Below are 18,349 nucleotides of genomic sequence, written 5' to 3'. Positions count from 1 at the left end.
CGGTTTTAACACATTTTTATTTAACTTTTTTCCATTTATTTATAAAACAGTCATTTCCACACTAGCAGCTCTCCCCCTAGAGTGGGGGAGGGGAGTGGAGGAGGTTGGGCACCTCCAGAGAAAATGGGTGGGAGAGGAGTGCCCAGGGTTACCTCCTCAGGTTCTTCTGGGCCTGTTTCAATAATGTATCAAAGTCAAGAGAATCAAATTTGCTCTTCACGGGAGCAGGATCAAAGTCTTCCCGATTGGAGTCTACAGAGCAAAGAGGAACAAACACTTAGGTCTCTTACCACAGTTCTCAAGTACATGGTTTTCAAATGGAGCCATGGCTCATACCAGTAGCAGATGGAGCAAAGCTACCCTGCTTGTACAGAGGTGTGGGAGAGTACACTCCCTCTTACCACACTCCTTTGGGTTCTTTGTATGTCAGATGGTACTAGGTTCACTCTCAAATATTTGAGAAGCTGGGCTGTGGTGGCACAAGCCTTTAATCCCAGCACTAAGGTGGCCTCTGTGAGTTCGAGGCCAACCTGGTCTACAAGAGCTAGTTCCAGGACAGGCTCCAAAGCTACAGAGAAACCCTTCTGGAGAGGAGATGACACATGTCCAAGTCTCAAGCCCTCCTCCAACACTCACCAAGATCAGAGTAACTCCTTTTGCAGAACTGCCTGCGGCCCCCAAAGCAGAGATCAAAGGGCTGCTCATCTGCCTGCCGCAACTTGTGGCCACTCTCGATGGCTGCAAATGCCTCTTCAGCATAACGGTAAGTGACGAAACCATAGTTGTCACTAGTGGAGAGGGTGAGCCATTTGCACACAGGTTATGAAGCAGACTCGGCACCCCAGAGTACACAGGTGCTTTTCATTTCCCCAATGGTCAACCCTCTGATCTTAAAAAATAAAAGTGACCCCACACAGCCCAGCACAACAAAACACAGAAAGAGCATCAAGGATATGAACATAACAGAACAAACATCCTACCCTTGTAAAGAGCAAGCTTACCCTTGGACACGAAAATGAATGGTGCACTCCTCAATCTCTCCAAAAACAGAGAATCTCTGTTTCAGCTCTGACCGAGTCATCCGGCCAGGTATCTTCCCAATGAAGACCACCCTTCTCTCTTCCTGTGTCAGACAAGGAAAAAGTCACTCTGGGAGCCAGAGCTGCAGCTGCTGATAAGTGCGCTCTTGGAACAGGTCAACCCCTCCTCCCATGCCTGGCTTCTCTACTCACTATTGCACGCTCCTTCTGCAGCACTCTCTGCCTTTGGTAATGGTCATTTGAACGGTAAGAGCTGTACCTGACAAGAAAAGTCCCATCAGCCCCCAGACACAATTCAAGACTCAGAACTCTCAGACACGTGCATCCTAGATGCATTGCACTCAAACATTTGCTCATGCTCACCGCCGCCTTCGGTCACTTCTGCGAGGGGACAGAGAGGGAGAACGGCTTCTGGAACTGGATGATGAGGAAGAAGAGGATGAAGATGATGAAGAGGATGAACATCTTCTCGAACGTCCAGAGGAACTGCAGCTGGACCTGGAATAAAGGACATAGGAATGATGGGAATGATGCAGATAAGTTCCATTACCTCAGCCAGGCTCAGACTTGCCTCCCTGGCAGGAAGCTCAGGACCCCCGATAAAGGAGAGCAGAAACGTTCCAAGTTTTCTTCGCAGATGACAGATGGGAAACACTTCATAGAATTTTATATACACTAAGTAGTTTTAAATGGCATTTTTATTACCCCTTTTCTCTTGAAAAGGGGTCTCACTAGGCAGCCCAAGCTGCCCTTGAACTTCTGATTCTCCTACCCCTGCCTTGCCAGCACTGGAATTGTGCTACTGTACCAGCGCGCATACTTATTTGTGGTACTGAGGATTATACCTAGGGCCGTCACAGACTTGACACAGCTGTTACTATTGAGCTTCATTTACCACGATTTCCACTGAAAATGGGAGAACACTGAACTCAGAAAGAAAAATAGAGGCACTCAGGAGACGGAGAGCTAGCTAAGCCTGGTTTAGACAGTTACTTTATTGCAGTGCTGGAGCAGGATACCAGAGTCTGCGTTCTAACTGTAACCCCCCTCCCTCGCCATCTCAGAGCAATGCTGTAACCACGGCGATAACCAAGGAGGTTACCATGCCAGAACTACCATTCACAGTCATTTTTGGAGACGGGCATCAATGCTAAAACACAGCACCTCACATACTGGCCCCAAACTCTGAATGTTGCCAAGGATAATTGTGATCTTTCTGCCTCCATCTCCTCAGTGCTAGGATTCCAGGCATGTAACACGTGTGTAGTTTACATGGTGTTGGGAATCAAATCCAGGGCTTCATGCATGCTAGGCAGGCACTCTACTGAGCTACAACTGCAGCATCACCCCACGAGAATTCTTTTCCTTTGTTTTTACATTAATCTGTCCTGTGTGAGTTGTGCCACTGCATACACGCAGAGGTCAGAGGACGACTTTCAAAAATTATTTTTCTCACTCCACCGTGTGGTCCCAGGATCAAACTCAGGTCACCAAGCATGCATCTTTATCTAGTGAGCCATCTCACCAGCATTTAAGGGTAACCCACTATCCTGCATTAACACCAAGAAAACACTATGTATGAGCTCCGATAATAATAGTGTTAAGTAATCACAGTCAAGATCAAACGTAACAGTCTACCCAAGGCACATCTCAAGGAAGCAGAAAATTTCAGCACTATCCCAGATTCCAACACAGGATGGCCCCACAGCTTGCCTCTAACAGGCCACAAAAAGGAAGACAAAAGCCAAAGACAGAACCTTCAGCCTTAGAAACTGGAAAGTACACTAGTTAACCCATAGCCTTTTCAAAGTAAACTACAAAAGAGTTCATGAGCTTCCCAAATGGAAAGAATCTAAGAGGCCAACAAAGCTCACCTTCGCCACCTCTTGTGTGGGGGGGAGAGGGACCTGGACCGGGATCGGGATGAGGAAGACACCGATGAAGATGAGGATGCTTCGCTGGTCCGGTTGGACCCAGAGCTGACAGAGCGGCTGCTGCGGCCTCGACGGCCCTGCCAGCCCCGACCTGGGGGACTGACTGATCTGCAGGCTTTTCGGTAACAGCGCATTGACCGCTGCTTGCCTGGGGGCTCAGAGGGAGTCCTAGTGTTCATGTCTTTCCGGCAGGGTGAGGCCTCAGGAGACAGCAAGGTGGACGGGGCAAGACAAGGCGCTGAAGGCTCTGCCTGCTCATTGCTAGTCCTGTGATCAAGTGGCTCCTGGGAAGTCGTGCATGGAAGTAGGGGAGCAGCTGGGCCCAATGACAAGACGGGTTTGATGGTGATGTCCTGATGGCGCTTGACATTCCATCGGGAGCCCACCTCTGGAATGACTAGGGTAGGCATCTTTTTTGGGGGTGTCCTGCTTCGGACACAATAATCATGGTCCCCAGAGCCCACATGGACAGGACTAGGGCCATGGACCCTTTCTTGGAGGCAGGCTGCAGCTGGATGTTTGGCCTCTGTAACTCCTTCAGGCTTCAGGGTTCCCTCCTGGGCGGTAGATTTAGGAGATTTGGCCAACAGTGAGACAGCAGCCAAGGGCTTCCATAACTGGTGGGGAGGGGTAGCTGGAGGGGTGAGCCCTGTGGGGGGAGGGAGGATGGAGATAGCAGGGTGAGATCCAGTTCAATACTCTAAATTCTGTGTACCTAGGCTCAAGACCCCACTTCTCAGAGTACACTAGGTATCAACAACAACAGCCCCACTTCTCTCATGCTGTAACTACACATCAGCCACTAACTACCTAAAACTACCTAGTGACCAGGCTCTAGCTCATTTACCAATCATTTTCATGCTTAAATCCACCCCTCTAACTAGCATTATCTAATGACTAGTTTGCATCTTGCCTAGGCTCGCGCCATAAACTTACCCCACTTCCCTTCCAGCTCCATACCTGTTATCTAGATCCTTGCTAGACAAACCATTAAAAAACCAGGCTGAGAATGCTTTTTTAATTCTTTCTTCAGTACATACACAGGATGAAGTCCAACCAGCTTAATATAGCATTCACACTCCATAATTGAACCTCTTGTTTAGTCACTCAGCCTAAACTTTTGCTTTTGCTCTGTCCACTACCCTAATCAGTCTCTACTCTCCAGATCAAACCACACCACTTACAGTGCTGAAAAACTTAACAAGCTAGTTGCTTCTGTACTTCTGTCAGGCTGCTCAATTCCCTAAAAGCTACCATCTGAGAGCCATGATTGTTCTCAAGCCTCAGCTCAGTGATAACCCCATCCCCCACTACCCCTCACAGCCTCTGAATCCATCTCTGATGATCAACATGCTCAGATGTTTACAATCTGCCCCCTTGACCATGAACACAACCACAAAGATCAGATGTCTGTACCCCACTGTCCACACACTGAGGTACAGCAGGTACTGCACAAGTGCTGCACAGACTAAGAGTTCAACCTGAACCCACCTGCCACGTTGGCCAGTTCTGGGGCTTGTAACCGGTCTAGGGGTCTCTTCTCCTGGGGAGTGTCAATGCTGCTGGCAGGGGGGAAAAGGGAAAACCTGATTCATTGCCTCAATATCTTGTATTATCTGCTCTCCTCACAAAGCAATGAAAAAGGTGTAGCAGAGAAAAACGGGATGCCCAAACTACCCCATGGTCATTTTCTAGCACAAAAGGGCCATAATGACCATGCTGTAGACTGGGCCTATTCAGTTCTGCCAAATCTGGGGAGGCAGACTGGCTAGGAGCTTCAATGAGGAGGCTTGCCTACAAAACTCTAAAAACTCTAACTGAAATCAGTGTGGAATGTGAAAAATGACACCTTTCATTCTTAGAATACCAGGAAGTAAAGAGGTTCAGGTGCCTGTGTCCTTCAGGGAATTAGGGGAAGCCCCAGAAATCCCCCCCACACTACTTTAAGTGACCCCATCACCAGCACTGAACAAGCCCAAAGCCTGACAACAGAGGGGAAGAAATCCAGAAGACATAATTTGCCAAATTACAAATTGTAAGAGGCATCGCCAAGGCATTTAGAATTCCTGGTAGTACATACCCTCCCCAACCTCATCACCCAAGACAGAGTCTGGTGGTAAAAGAGCAGGGGACAGAAATGGGGAAGAACTAGAGTCGATGGGACATCTCTGCCACAAGTGTCCAGCTGGAGTCCTGGAGTGCTGCCGGCTGCTGACCAACAGCTGTAGGGTAACTCGCTCACATCTCCATACTCACCCTGAGTTTCCTACAGCCAGGCTGTCAGCAGGAGCCGGGAGAGGACACTCCTTTTTGGCTGTAAAGAAATCATATTAGTTAAAAGCCCAACCAGATGTTCCAAACTGAGGTGGCATAGAAGTGCATTCTGATACCCAGAGGAAGAAGCCAGCCTTGCCTACATAGCCCCGCTAAGCTCAGATCCAGTTCCTCCAGTGCTATTTAGATAATGACATTTAGTTATTTCTCTTCTGCTCAGAAACACCCATTCCCCACTGATTCTGAGTCAGAGTCCAAACTGATGAGCCTAGTAGTCAAGGTTCAACATGATCTACCTACCTAATGTCCTAGCCATAAACAGGAATAGGGTCTCACTATGGAGCCCAACAGGCCTAGAACTCCCCACATAAACCAGGCTGGCCTTGAGCTCAGAGATCTGCTTCCCAGTGCTGGGATCAAAGGCACACACCACACTTGATACTAGACTGTCTAGCAAATAAATCCAAAACCATGCACAGGCTACGCATAGGTTCTCCCACGAAGCTCCATCTCTAACACAGAGCCTACCTGTCACGCTGTTCTGTTTATAACCTACAGATATGTTATCAACTCAAATTATATGTGCAGATTCTTTCCCCAATTCTACCATGAGCTCCTCTAGAAGACAATCAGTAATCTCCACAGTACCTAGCTTCAGAAAATCAAGCTCTTCATTCCAAAAGCATCTTATACGAACCATCCTTTACCTCCTTCTGCCTTATATACCATGTATGAGATCCGACCTCTCAAAGCTCAACCAAAGAGCTGTCTCCCTCTAGAAAAAAAATCCCCATCCAATCCCAACCTTCCAACACTCTCTCCATATTTACTCTTTCAATTACTTATGCTATCCTACCATGTCCCTAGGTTAGATTACTCTCCCAGGGGAAATGCTGCCTCCCTGTGCCAATGAGGAGGCTCTCCTGGTGGTTGAGATTGCCCCTACTCTTTCTCTCTTTTTTTTTTTTTGGAGACAGGGTTTCTCTGTAGCTTTGGAGCCTGTCCTGGCACTAGCTCTTGTAGACCAGGCTGACCTTGAACTCACAGAGATCCGCCTGCCTCTGCCTCCCGAGTGCTGGGATTAAAGGCGTGCGCCACCACCGCCCAGCCGCCCCTACTCTTTCCCTATCTCAGTTTAAGCTACTACAAGACTAAACCAAAAGGAAGCGTTAAAAAAAAAAATAAGTGGAAACTAAACGACCTAGGTGCCCTCACCTTCTGATTTCTCAAACTGCTCCAACAGACTGGACAGGTCTGAAGCTTCAATTCCTGTGAAGGAATACAAGAGGATTAGGATCCAGCCTGATCAACTGAGTTCACAGGTCCTAGAAGTCCCAGTCGTCCCTTTCCATGCCTCCCTGTCCAAAGTAAATGAACCAAGGGAGCAGCACACAGCAAGAATTCCAATATAACTAGAGCTCCGTATCTCAGAACACTCCCAAAGAAATCCAATAAAAGGCAGCCTCGTGGAAGGCATTCCTTCTGGCTGGTGAACACTTGTAGACAGCCCCTGTACCTTTCTCATACCAACTGCATTCTGTCACTCACCAATCTCACTGATGAATGCCTGTACCACGTCCTCAGACCCCTGAGAACGTGGAGTAGGCAGGAAGGACAGTTTTCTTAGTCGGGCTGGATGGACAGCAGGCAGCTTTGGAGCAGTACTCTGCCTTGGTATGGGACCAGCCTTGACAGTTGCAGAGAGGGGCTTTTCCTTGGCTCTGTTCTCCTGAGCCTCAGGCTTTAGCCTCTCTGATGCAGACTCCCCAACAGCTACACACTCAGTAGATAGACATGGTGAAGTCTTGACCTGGAGACTTTGTACCAGGGTAGACACTTTGTGTTTTGGCTGGGGAGACACAGGCACTGGCTGAACCTCCAGTTTCGTAGGCTCGACTGGTGGAGCTATGGGGCTGCCTGGCCCAGAACTTAGGGAAGGAGTCACTGGCACAGGAAGTTCATCTTCAGGAGAACCAGCTGGATTACTACTAGGTTCCACATTGGATGGGGGAACAGCTCTTCCTGTAGACGCTGAAGACAAAGGAGGTGGAGAAACAGTAGACCAGAATGGAGGCTGTTGAGGCCCCGGGCCCCAGCCCATGTGCCCATAGGCACAGCTGGAGCTGTAAGGTGAAACTGGAGCAGGAGTGGGTACCCAAGGCACATTGCAAGTTGGGGGTACAGCATAGGTACCAGGAGTACCAGACACCATGGGCACCGTTGGTTGTGGGGGCAGACAAGGATAGCCAGAAGGGGACACAGAGGGATAACAAGGCCAGGGTGGCACAGGGGCATAATGAGTATAGGGATCAGGTGGTATTTGTCTCCTGGACACTGGAAGTCCAGGTGGTTGCAAGGGAGGTGGGGGCAAACTAGGGACTCCATGGCCACTTGAAGGAAGAGGAAGCAAAGGAGGTATGCCTGGAGGGAAAGGCAAAGGAGTGGGCACTGTGGAAGGGATGGGCCCAGCAGGAGACACAGACTGCAAGGTAGGATGGGGTGGTCTAACTGGAAGTGGCATCTCATGAGACGGCACCTGTTCCGAGTGAACGGAAACCATAGGTTTGCTTGCAGAAGGCTCAGGAGTAGGGGAAGCAGGGTTGGTACCCACAGACACAAAACAAGTCTCTGGTACAGAGCTTCTCTGTGGAGCTGTCTTCTTGGCTGGGGCTGGTGGAACAAGACAAGGGATATCGGCCAGCCCTGTGGGGGTCTCTGGGAGACTAGGCCACTTGCCAGCGGGGGGCTGAGAATTCCTGCCTTCTGCTTCTGTTTGTCTTTGCTGCCTTCGCTGGCGGTACTCAGACAGGCTGAGAGGTCGAGGTCTGGCTTCCTGGGTTGTAGCGCTGGTGCTACCTTCCACCTTCAGAGGACCTGCAACCTTGGGGTGGGCTGAGGAATCTAGGGAAAGACGAGTCCCCTGAGCTGCTGCTGCTGCAGCACGTCTAGGGTCGGTTGGTCTGTGCTTAACTAGCACAGGGTCTACTGGAGCCAGGTCATGTGGAACAGAGTCAACTGTCACTGTGTTAGCTGGGACAGCACCAGCTGGAGACAAGTTATCTGAAGTGGGAATAGACACTGCAGGTTTAATTCCTGTCCTGTCAGTCAGCATTGGGCCTACCGGGAGAGGACCAATCAGTTCTGTACTAGCTGAAGCCTGGTCAACAGGTATACAGTCAGCTATAGCATGCGTAACTGCAGCTGCACCAGCTTCAACAGAGTCAACTGGCATGGGGTCAGCTTGGCTAGTATCAACCAGCTTAGGGCAGAGGTCAAGGACATCTTCTTCAGCAGGGCTATCCTGTCCTGCACTTCTCTCTAAGTTCTCAGACTCAGGCTTCTCCAAGGCAGCTGCCCATGCCCGAGCCCAGGCCCGTGGCTTCCCCCTGCTCTGAGGAGCTCCAGCCTCTCTCTGCAATTCTTCCTGAGGCTGTTTCTGTAAGTTACCCGCCTGAGAGTTCACCTCTGTAGCCACAGTGGTCTGTCCACGAGAAGATGATCTCAGTCTCCTGGTATAACCTTCCAAACAGGCTGCTGACTGTTCCTTGCTCTTCTTCCTGCCCTTTCTGGGAACTCTCTGAGAACCCTGAATTGCACTGGCAGGTAGGTTCTGAAGCTCCTTGGGTGCCAATGACTCCATGATTTCCCTGGGCTCCAATAAGCAGGCAGAGTTCAATGATAATTCTTCTTGATCAGGGCAAGGGACAACCTTAGGCACAGCTGCTTCCATCCTGGCCTCCATGGTGGGCATGAGTAGCTGCAAGGCAGGACTGGCCCCTGCAGACTCATCCAAGAGCAGAGACTGGGATCCAGAAGGAATCTGGCGCACAACAACCGGGATCTCCAGGTCATCACCAGCTGTGGCTGCCTGGCCCACTATCTCCAGCACCACACAACCCTCAGGAGCTGTCAAATCATCCACCTGTTCCTGAAGCTCATCCTCAAGTGATGCCAAGTGTGTGAGGTTGGGCAAGCAGTAGGGATGCATGGCGCGTACCAGCTCACTCAGGGAGGAGATGCTCTCATCAGCAGGTGCTGACACTGCCACCTCTGCTGCTGTTGGCTTGTCTTCTTCCTCTGGGCATGCCAGGTGCATGGGGAAGTCCAAGCTGTTCACAGAGTTGTCCAGTTCTCCAGCAAGCATCTGACTACTGAAGCTGGCAACCTCCTCCTCCTCTTCTCCATCACTGCGCTGCTGTGGGACAGGGGACTGACCCCATCGAGGTCTTGGTCTTGAGGGTCTCCAGCTAGGTAGCTTAGGGGAAGAAGTTTCCAAGAAAGGAGGTGGAGAAAAGTCCCAAGGAGAATCTGCAAGGGACATCTCTACCTGCAGGAGAGAAGAGCAGGCTCAAAAGGCATTCCTCAAGACATGCTTTCCAGACTGTCCCTATGTCCTCCCCAAACCGTGAGTTCACGAAGGTCCCCAGATCGGGCTTACCCCACTCATCCTACTACTGCCTGTGCTAGGCCCCAAGTGGTCAACTGGAGTGATTAGGTCATGTTCTGGGGGTGTCCGAGAAAGAGTGAGTAGCTTGTGGAGCTAAAAAGAAGAGAAACCCCAAATCAGTTTGTGCAGAGTTATATGAAGAGGCTTACAGATGTGGCTGTGACCTCTGTACTAGCCACATCCCACCCTCTCATACTCACAGAGGAACTCTCGCGAGGAGACACAAGCAGCTCTGAATCAGGAATGCTGTCAAATGGGGACAGGTTCTCAGAATCTGCGTTGTCCAAGATCTCTGTCAGAGCTGTGAGCAGCGACATTTCATTCTGGTCTTCCAGAGATAACCTGCTCTGCTCCAGAAAGAAAAGGGGTCCCCCCAAGATCTCTAATAACCTACTAAGCCACAAAAATAACTAGATGCCAAGAGAATTAACCTCCCAGCAAGAAGGATCTGAGTTCCAGGTCGCATGGGCTCCCATCTTTTCCTACCCACTCAACTCCAGTGCTAACAGAGACCTATTAAACTGACTCTTAGCTTGGGCTTCACATTCTCACATTCAGGTAAGAGGTAAGATGTTCAGAAACCTATCCTGGGCTAGACCAGTATTAGGCTCAAAAGCAGACCAGGACCTCCTGGACATATAGGTCAAAGAGCCTGAAAGGAGATAAGCTTTGGAGCATGCTCCAAGCTAAAGGCATCCCTTCATGCACTTGTCTGACATTCTGCAGTCTAACTCGACCCACACAAAACATCTTTCAAATACTCAGCTTCCCGATAGGCCAAGGATCTGGAAACAAAGCCATGTCTAAAACAACTCCACAGATATTAGGAGACAGAACAGCCCATGCAAAGATCCTGTCTAGAGAACTCCAAGCCTTGCCCCAGTTCACCTCTCCAAGACTCCCAAAATCCTCGATGAGGGAGATGAGGGAGGCATCCATGTAGCTCTGCATAGTCCCCAGTAGTGTCTCATCCTGCAGTATCAGCTCCTCCATTTCCAGGTCTTTATCCCTCAGAGATGGGCCCAGTCGAGAAAGACTGACAAAGCTAGAGTCGTCCCCCTCCTCATGGACCTGAGGCAAAAGAGGGAAAGAGTGAGTCAGAAAGACCCAAGTCCTTTGGAAAGCAGCTAACTAAACCCCATTAAAATCAGACATCCAGCCCTCCACCAATGGGCTCAAACAGCAGCATCACCACCATGGTCTAAGATCTAGACTAGCTAGGCAAAGAGGTATAAGCCAGAAGCAAAAGCACCAACAAGGCTGGCAGTGTTCTGGGCAGAGCGGAGTTCAGACTCTACCCACAAACAGCTGGAGCCATGAGACGTTATCAAACTGGAGAGTAAGAACATCAGAAAGATCAAGATTGGCTAGCAAGTAAAAGTACTTACTTCAAAAGCCTACTGGAATTGAATCCCCCAAACCCACAGAGGTGTAGGAAAGAAACAACTCCACAAAGTTGTCCTCTCACTGACCCACACGTACTCCAAAGGACTCCTTCACCCACGCTCACACTATGATGATGGCAATGATGATAATAAAGGCTTTTAGGAGATAGAGAGTTTCTCTATGTAGCCCTGGCTGTCCTGGAACTTGTTTTCAAGAGCAGGCTGGCCTCAAATATCTGCCTGCCTCTGCCTCCCAAGTGCTGGACTGCTTAAGGTAGCACACACCTGTAACACAAACACTGGAAAAACTGAGGCAGAAGGATTGTATGTGAATTTCAGACCAAACTGATCTATTTAAGAAACCCTGTACCCCGTCATGCAGGGCGGTGGTGGTGCATGCCTTAATTCCAGCACTTGGAGCTCTGTGAATTCGAGGCCAACCTGGCCTACAGAGCAAGTTCCAGGACAGACTCCAAAGCTATTGAGAGAAACCCTGTCTCCAAAAACAAAAACAAAAGCAAAACAAACAAAAAACCCTACCACAAAGAGTAAATAAACATTTGGTTCAAGATAAGGTTTCTCATAGCCTTGGCTATCCAGGAACTAGCTTTGTAGGTCCAGGCTGGCCTTGAACTCAGAGATTGCCCCGCGCCTCCCAAGTGCTGGGATTGTCCAGGCATTAGCCACCACAGCCTGGCTGAAATAAATCTTAAGAAGTTATCTGTGCTGGGCGGAAGGTGGCCCACACCTTTAATCCCAGCATTCAGGAGGCACAGGGCAATCTCCGTGAGTTCGAGGCCAGCCTAAACTACAAGAGCTAGTTCCAGAACAGGTTCTAAAGCTACAGAGAAACCCTGGCTTGAAAAACAAACAACAACAACAAAAAAGTTATCTGCTAGGTGGGCAGCAGTTCACTCCTTTACTCCCAGCAAGGGATGCAGAGGCAGTACTGTTTCTGTGCTCAAGGCCAACCTGGTCTACAGAGTGGAGTGAGTTCCAGGGCAGCTAGAGCTACACTGTCTCGAAAAAACAAAACAAAAGTCATCTGCTGTCAGTGGGAAAGGTACCAGAGAAAAAAGAAAAGTCAGGGGAGTTAAGCTTCTAACTCACAATTCACCCCAGGCCCCCTTAGGCTTCTGTTCTGGACTGAGCTCCAATCCCAGGCTTTAAAGAGGACCTTTTAGGCCTCCCTCACCCAGGCTGATCTCGTCTCACACCAGCTCAAAAATATTCTTTTCAATCTTTCAACCTCCTGACAACCACATCCTGCCTATCCTGTCAAATCCCTAACATAACCCTGGGCCATGGAAATGGCTCAACTTCTCTGTCCAGTCCCCTGAACTCACAAGGTAGAGTTTCTCACACCAAAACAAGAGCCCCCAAAAACCTTTTTGTTGTTTAAGTTTTTCTTTTTTCTTTTCTTCAAGACAGGATTTCTCTGTACTTTTTGTTTGTTTGATTTTGGTTTTTCAAGACAGGGTTTCTCTGTAGCTTTGGAGCCTGTCTTGGAACTTGCTCTTTAGACCAAGCTGGCCTCGAACTCAGAGATCTATCTGCCAGTCTCTGCCTCCAGAGTGCTAGGAAGAAAATTACTCTTCTTAAAAGAGGAAAATAATAGATTCCAACTCATTTGGTGCAAATAATACTTAGGATTGCATCCATGTATTCACTTATATTCTTCTGGGCCTATCCCCACTCCTTACCCATTATGCCTTACAACATCTTGTATACAAGATCCACACTCCCTGTTCTTTGGAGCTGGAGCCCACTCTAAGACTGTAACTGAGCTACACCAGTAGACCCAATGGTGAGCCACAATATGTTGAAAGCAGTTCTAAGGGAAGAAACTCTTCACCACCCCTACCAAATGGGAGCTAGAGAGAAAGCCTGATTCCACAGATGGAGGCCCCGCCTCGAATGCTTCTGTGAACTAGCAGTATCTTAAGCTTTGTCATGAAGCAGGACCCGCCCAGACCTGTTAAGTGTCACAGACAGGGAATGGGCAAGGCCCAAAATGGAACTGGTGAGGCCAGAGCCCCAACTATGCATATGTGCTTTTGGAAGTGTGGTGTAAAGGCTGGGGGCAGAATCCAACAGACAAACAAGACGCCCTTCTGCAGCAAAGGGAGATGAGGAGGTACTTGGACTCTTCCAAAGAAAAAGATCACACCTCTCGATACACCCAATCCTCTTCAGAGTTGGAGCTGCAGGGCCCAGGGAGGAAAGGCTGGTTGAGGACGCTCTAGGAGTCTAGGCCCAGAGCTGCTGTGAAAAGGCAGCAGGTTTTAGGGACTAACCCCTCCCACCTAGATCTTCAGTCCTGTAATTAGAACCAGAAGCTGAATAGCACCTGGCTCAGCAAACAGTCATAGGTGAGCAGTAGCTTGCATCTGCCTCCTCCCTTCTCCAGCCCAGGCCAGACTGGTCCAGCCCTGTAAACCATCATCTCCACCTCCTCTCAGCAGGTGCTGGAGGCTAAGATGGAGTCATCTATCTCCCTTGAACCACTTCACCCATACTCTGCACAATCCCTAGGGAAGGTAGATTCCAGGGGGTCCAGATCAACCAAGGCTGAGTCCAAGACAAAGCATGCTCCCCACTAACACTCTGAACTCCAGCAGCCTCTCAGTTGGCTTTCTCACACCAAGTTTGCTCATCCAGAATTCAAAGCCAACTTTAAATCTAGTTTTTGGAGACAAAAATATCATGTAGCTCAGGCTGGTCTTGCACTTGCTATGTAACCAAAGCTATCCTTAAACTGCCCTCTATTCTGAAACTGTAGACTAGGTTGGCCTTGAACTCACAGATATTCCCCTGCCTCTATCTCCTCAGTGCTGAGATTATAGGTACAGACCACCTCCACCAGGCTAAAACCTTAAACTTTTGATTCTCCTACCTCTAAGCCCAGTCCAGGCACTTTATCTAGACACTAACATATAGTTGAATCCCAAGCAACAAAAACTGTCATTTCTAGGACCATCAAGTCATGTCCTAGGACCATCATTAGTCTCTTCAAAAGCTATGGGGGGAGGGGTGTGTGTGCTGCCATCTTTGATCTCAGCACTCAGGAGGCAAAGGCAGGTTGATCTGTTCTACCGAGCAAATTCTGGGACAGCCAATACTACAGAGAAACACTGTCTTGAAAAAAACCAACCAAACAAACAAAATCCCTTCAGTGGTATCTTACAGCTCTTAGCAATGGATTTAAACTCCTTATAATGGCTTATGCTCTGCTCTTCCAGCCAGTCTCTTCGCCTGCTCATCTTCTCCCATTCCACCCTTCTGGTAGGCGGGTCTCAGTTCTTCTCTAAGAGCCATACCTTTGGTCTTCACAGACCATTCCTCTGATGAAAGTGTCTCACAGTTCAGTCTTGGGGGTCTCTTCCATTCACACACTCTTCAAGTAAGATTACTACTGATGACTGCACAACCCTCAAGAAACTGCACTTTCCTTCTCTCTCCCACAAGCACTCATTATCTGCCCACCCTGAGTTAAACCGAAGACCGCACGGATCACATCTGCGTGGTTTAGCAACACATCTGCTCGTAAACATACGGCACCTCGATAACTACTGGGTTGGCGGACTATCTAACACATTAGAGCTCAATCTTGGATCCCTGCTGTTTCTCCCAGATGGTGATGTGAACAGCACACAAAAGATGGGACCTCTTACAAGTTGGAGGAAAAGAGTAATTGATCCCAAAGTCATTATCCTCTAGGCCGTTCTGTGGGACCTTGTATTACTGGGAAGCCTGCAACCCAACTTTCACTTGTGTTTGTGGGGGTGGGGGTGTGTGCTGTCAAGGACTCTGCTTAAACTGCTTCAAGAACACAATTCCTGCTCACTCACTGTCAACATGGTTGAACATTTTTGGAATCCCACCATGAAGGGCAGGATAAAAACCCTCTTAAGTAAGGAGAACTGAAGTAAACACATGTACAGAATTCTTCCTGACCCCCATTAAATATTCAACTAATATTTAATAGTTTTCAAACCACGTAAAACTTTTCCTATCTCCATCAAAAATTTCAAAAAGCCTCACACAGACACAACTCACAAGCAGTTGTATCTGTGAGTTCGGAGGAGCATGCCTTAACCATCTCCTCCAAAAAATAAGATGCAAAAAAAAAAAAGTGAGAGGACAAATTAAGCTAGGTCCAGGTAAACTGACATTCCCATGACCCTTGAATCACAGACGAAGGACTTCAGGCAATCAAAACCGCCAGTGTCTTGTGACTCAACCTACTCCGAGCCGGTCAGACAGAAGCCTCAACGAACTCATTCCTCCACTGCCCTTCAGCTCAGTCCTCCAACCCTCGCCTCACACTGACATTTCTAGGAAGTCGCGCTTCGAGAACATCTGCAAAGTCCACCATCCACCGACGGAAGGCGTTGTAGACCCACGCAAGAGGGAAAAAACTCTCCTAAGGCTCTGAGAAAAGTTGCCTGTAGCAGCCCCTACCTCCAGGCCAGAGGTCCCCAGCACAGGCCAGAGATGGCGGGAGCAGCTGAGACACACCCAGTTCCCGGCAGTGCGGCTCCAGCGCGGAGACTAGATGCCCGACAGCCTGGGACAGGAGCCACGTGGACATCCCTTCCCCGCCCCCACGTGGACCCGCGCCCCGGGTTCCCCCCGCCCCGGCGGCAAGCCCTACCCACGTGGGCGCCCGCGCCGCCTAGGGGGAGGGGGAGCAGACAAGTTCTCCCGGGAAAATCGTCTCCCCCACACCCCACGTGCTCCGAAAAAGGAACTACGGCGCCAAGCTGGTGGAGCTCTCTCCGGCATCCTTAGAAAGGAGTCTTAGCCTTCCAGTCCAATCCCGAATGCCTGCCGCCCCAGCAAGGGCCACGTTTCCGACGCCCGACTCTGTCCATCAGGCGTCCCCAGGAGTCGCCGCAGGGTTCCTACCTCTGCTGGTGAACCCCCAGCAAACGACTTAGGTGCTCTCAACCCTACCCAGCTCCCGCAGCATCGGCACGCAAGTGCTTCCTCCCTTTCCTGTGGCGTCCACGTGTCACCGCCCGGCACACGCCGCTTTGCTGCCAGCCGCGGGCCGCCGGCCACGCTCTCACCTGCTCCGCGGCGCTCACGGTGCCCACGGTCCCATACGGCGCTTGGCTCCAACTCGTCCAACCGCCGCCGCGAACTCCACCGCCAGGGTCAGGACCCGGGCCCCCGGTCGGAGGCGGCGCGACTCGGTCTCTCCGTCCCCGGCGCGCCGCCATCTTGGCCCCTGAACACCCAGCGCAGCTCTGATCGCCGGCGCCGCCTCGCCCAGCCGATTGTGGGAAGGGAACTACAACTCCCGAAGGACACTGCAGAACTACAACTCCCAGAAGGCCATGCGGCGGACCACTCTTGCACCCTGGAAGAGGACAGGGACCCTGACCTCCCTCGAGGGTTCCTGGGAATAGTAGTCTCTAAAGGGAGATAAGCTGGTCTGAGCCCAAGGAGGATTGTAGGGCTCAGTTTTGTGGCACTGTCAGAGACTAAGTTGCCGAGTACGCAGTAGTAAGGGAGAGAGTTAACATTTGCGTATCACTCTGTTTGTGTTTATTTGTCCAAATGTTAGACCGCTTTCTTTGTTTGACGTTCTACCTGCTGCACTTTCCTTTCACCTTAGTTCAAGTCGCCGCTGTTTTGAAACAGCACCCCCAAGTGGACACTCGCAGTCAAGACACTAACCCTCATCTAATATCATACTGCGGCACTAGAGCAAAATTTTCTCTTAAAAATACCGCATTTTCCACTCTTTCTCTGCAATTACGTTGGTCTCTACCAAGCTTCTTTCCTACTGCTCCAGAAATCCTTGCCATCCTCCAAAGACAAGTATTCTTCTTTCCTTTGCGGCTCTGCATGGAACCTTATTAAATAAATGTAGGAAAGCTTTTCTGATTATTCCAGTCAGTCAGGACCCTTTTCTGTATTTTCACACTTTCTCACCTCTTCTCCACTCCCCCCCCACACAGGGTTTCATTGTGTAACAGTCTTGACTGTCCTGGAACTCGCTCCGTGGACCTGGCTGACCTCAAATTCACAGAAATCCACCTCCCTCTGCCTCCTGAGAGCTGGGATTAAAGGTGTGCGCCACCACAGCCCAGTCTTCATGCCTATCTTTACTGTTCATTCGTCGTATTTTCCTGATTGTTTTAACAATTTACTACTAAACTTCAGGTTCTTTGAGGGGGCTGGAGACGGAATACTCAGCGATTCAGATTGCTTACCACTCTTCCAGAGGATCTAGCACCCAAACACCGAACACTCCATATCTGATGCCCTCCTTAGACCAGAGTTGGGGTGGGGTTTACAGATACACGGCACGCTCACGTTTGGAAGCCAATGAGAGGCTCAGCCAATAAAGGTACTTTGCCAACAATCCTGTGTCCCATCCCCAGAATCCATATGATGGTGTGGTGGAAGGACTGAGAACTGACTCCCTAAAGTTGTCTTTGGACATCCACACCTGTGCACCCACACACACACATACATAAGCACAAAATGAAGAAATCGATGTAAAAAGGTCTTTTGTTTTTCGAGAAAGGGTTTCTCTGTAGCTTTGAAACCTGTCCTGGAAATAGGTCTTGTAGACCAGGCTGGCCTCGAACTCACAGAGATCCGTCTGTCTCTGCCTCCCGAGTGCTGGGATTAAAAGCATGCGTTCATCACTGCCCAGCCTGTAAAAATACTAAAAAAAACCCCAAAAGTTTGGGCTGGAGATAGGGCTCAGTGGTTAAAAGCACCGGCTACTCTTCCAGAGGTCCTGAGTTCAATTCCCAGCGATCACATGGTGGCTCGCAACCATCTGTAATGAGATCTTGGTGCCCTCTTCTGGCATGTGGGCATACATTTGGGCATACATGGAGGCAGAATGTTGTATACATGATAGATAGATAGATAGATAGATAGATAGATAGATAGATAGATAGATAGATAGATAGTTTATTTGAAGCCAAGATTGGTTGCACAGGCCTTTAATCCCAGCACTCAGGAGGCAGAGACAAGTGGATCTCTGTGAATTTGAGGCCAGCCTGGTCTACAGAGTGAGTTCCAGGATAGGCTCCAAAGCTACAGAGAAACCCTGTCTTGAAAAACAAAAACAAACAAAAAAATCTAAGTCTCCAGTGTGTAGGGAGGAGATGATGTCCTCAGTGAATGTGTATTGCTACATGAGGGACTCCAATGCCCTAAACCCATAGGAATGGCAAGTCTTTCCCCAGTCCCCCAGAGCCTGTTGGTAGTGTGCACAGAAGGTATTGCCCACAGCTT

General features: G+C 49.6%; 1 protein-coding gene across 6 annotated transcripts; it reads right to left on the bottom strand.

The window, feature by feature from the left end:
* Pprc1 (PPARG related coactivator 1) lies at window positions 1–16,385 on the bottom strand. Of its 6 annotated transcripts, none has more exons than XM_075974248.1 (14): window positions 16,156–16,385; window positions 10,584–10,766; window positions 9,896–10,042; window positions 9,687–9,788; window positions 6,797–9,575; window positions 6,464–6,517; window positions 5,231–5,288; window positions 4,466–4,533; window positions 2,915–3,623; window positions 1,404–1,538; window positions 1,233–1,293; window positions 1,002–1,123; window positions 637–788; window positions 1–252 (listed from the first exon to the last, which is right to left on the bottom strand). In XM_075974248.1, exons 1-14 carry the CDS (start codon window positions 16,306–16,308, stop codon window positions 149–151), a joined length of 4,827 nt encoding a protein of 1,608 aa, XP_075830363.1. In that variant the 5' UTR covers window positions 16,309–16,385; the 3' UTR covers window positions 1–148. The 6 variants fall into 6 exon arrangements, with proteins under 6 accessions (XP_075830363.1, XP_075830359.1, XP_075830361.1 ...); XM_075974244.1 differs by having other exon boundaries at window positions 1,233–1,299; window positions 4,466–4,536; window positions 16,156–16,350; XM_075974246.1 differs by having other exon boundaries at window positions 4,466–4,536; window positions 16,156–16,350.
* Window positions 16,386–18,349: the final 1,964 nt, after the last annotated feature.

This window comes from Microtus pennsylvanicus, chromosome 5 (genome assembly GCF_037038515.1).
Source record: "Microtus pennsylvanicus isolate mMicPen1 chromosome 5, mMicPen1.hap1, whole genome shotgun sequence".
Classification (NCBI taxonomy): domain Eukaryota; kingdom Metazoa; phylum Chordata; class Mammalia; order Rodentia; family Cricetidae; genus Microtus; species Microtus pennsylvanicus.
The sequence above is the reverse complement of the archived record's forward strand: the minus strand, read 5'-3'. Positions and strand labels throughout refer to the sequence as shown.

Bases quoted from the DNA above. Each gene is read 5' to 3' on its own strand.
- Pprc1 (XM_075974244.1), bottom strand. From the start codon at position 16,308: ATGGCGGCGCGCCGGGGACGGAGAGACCGAGTCGCGCCGCCTCCGACC. The intron at 9,789-9,895 runs GTGAGTATGAGA...TCTTCTTTTTAG, and splicing joins CTCCTCGCGAGAGTTCCTCT to CTCCACAAGCTACTCACTCT. The intron at 253-636 runs GTGAGTGTTGGA...TTTGCTCTGTAG, and splicing joins AAGGAGTTACTCTGATCTTG to ACTCCAATCGGGAAGACTTT.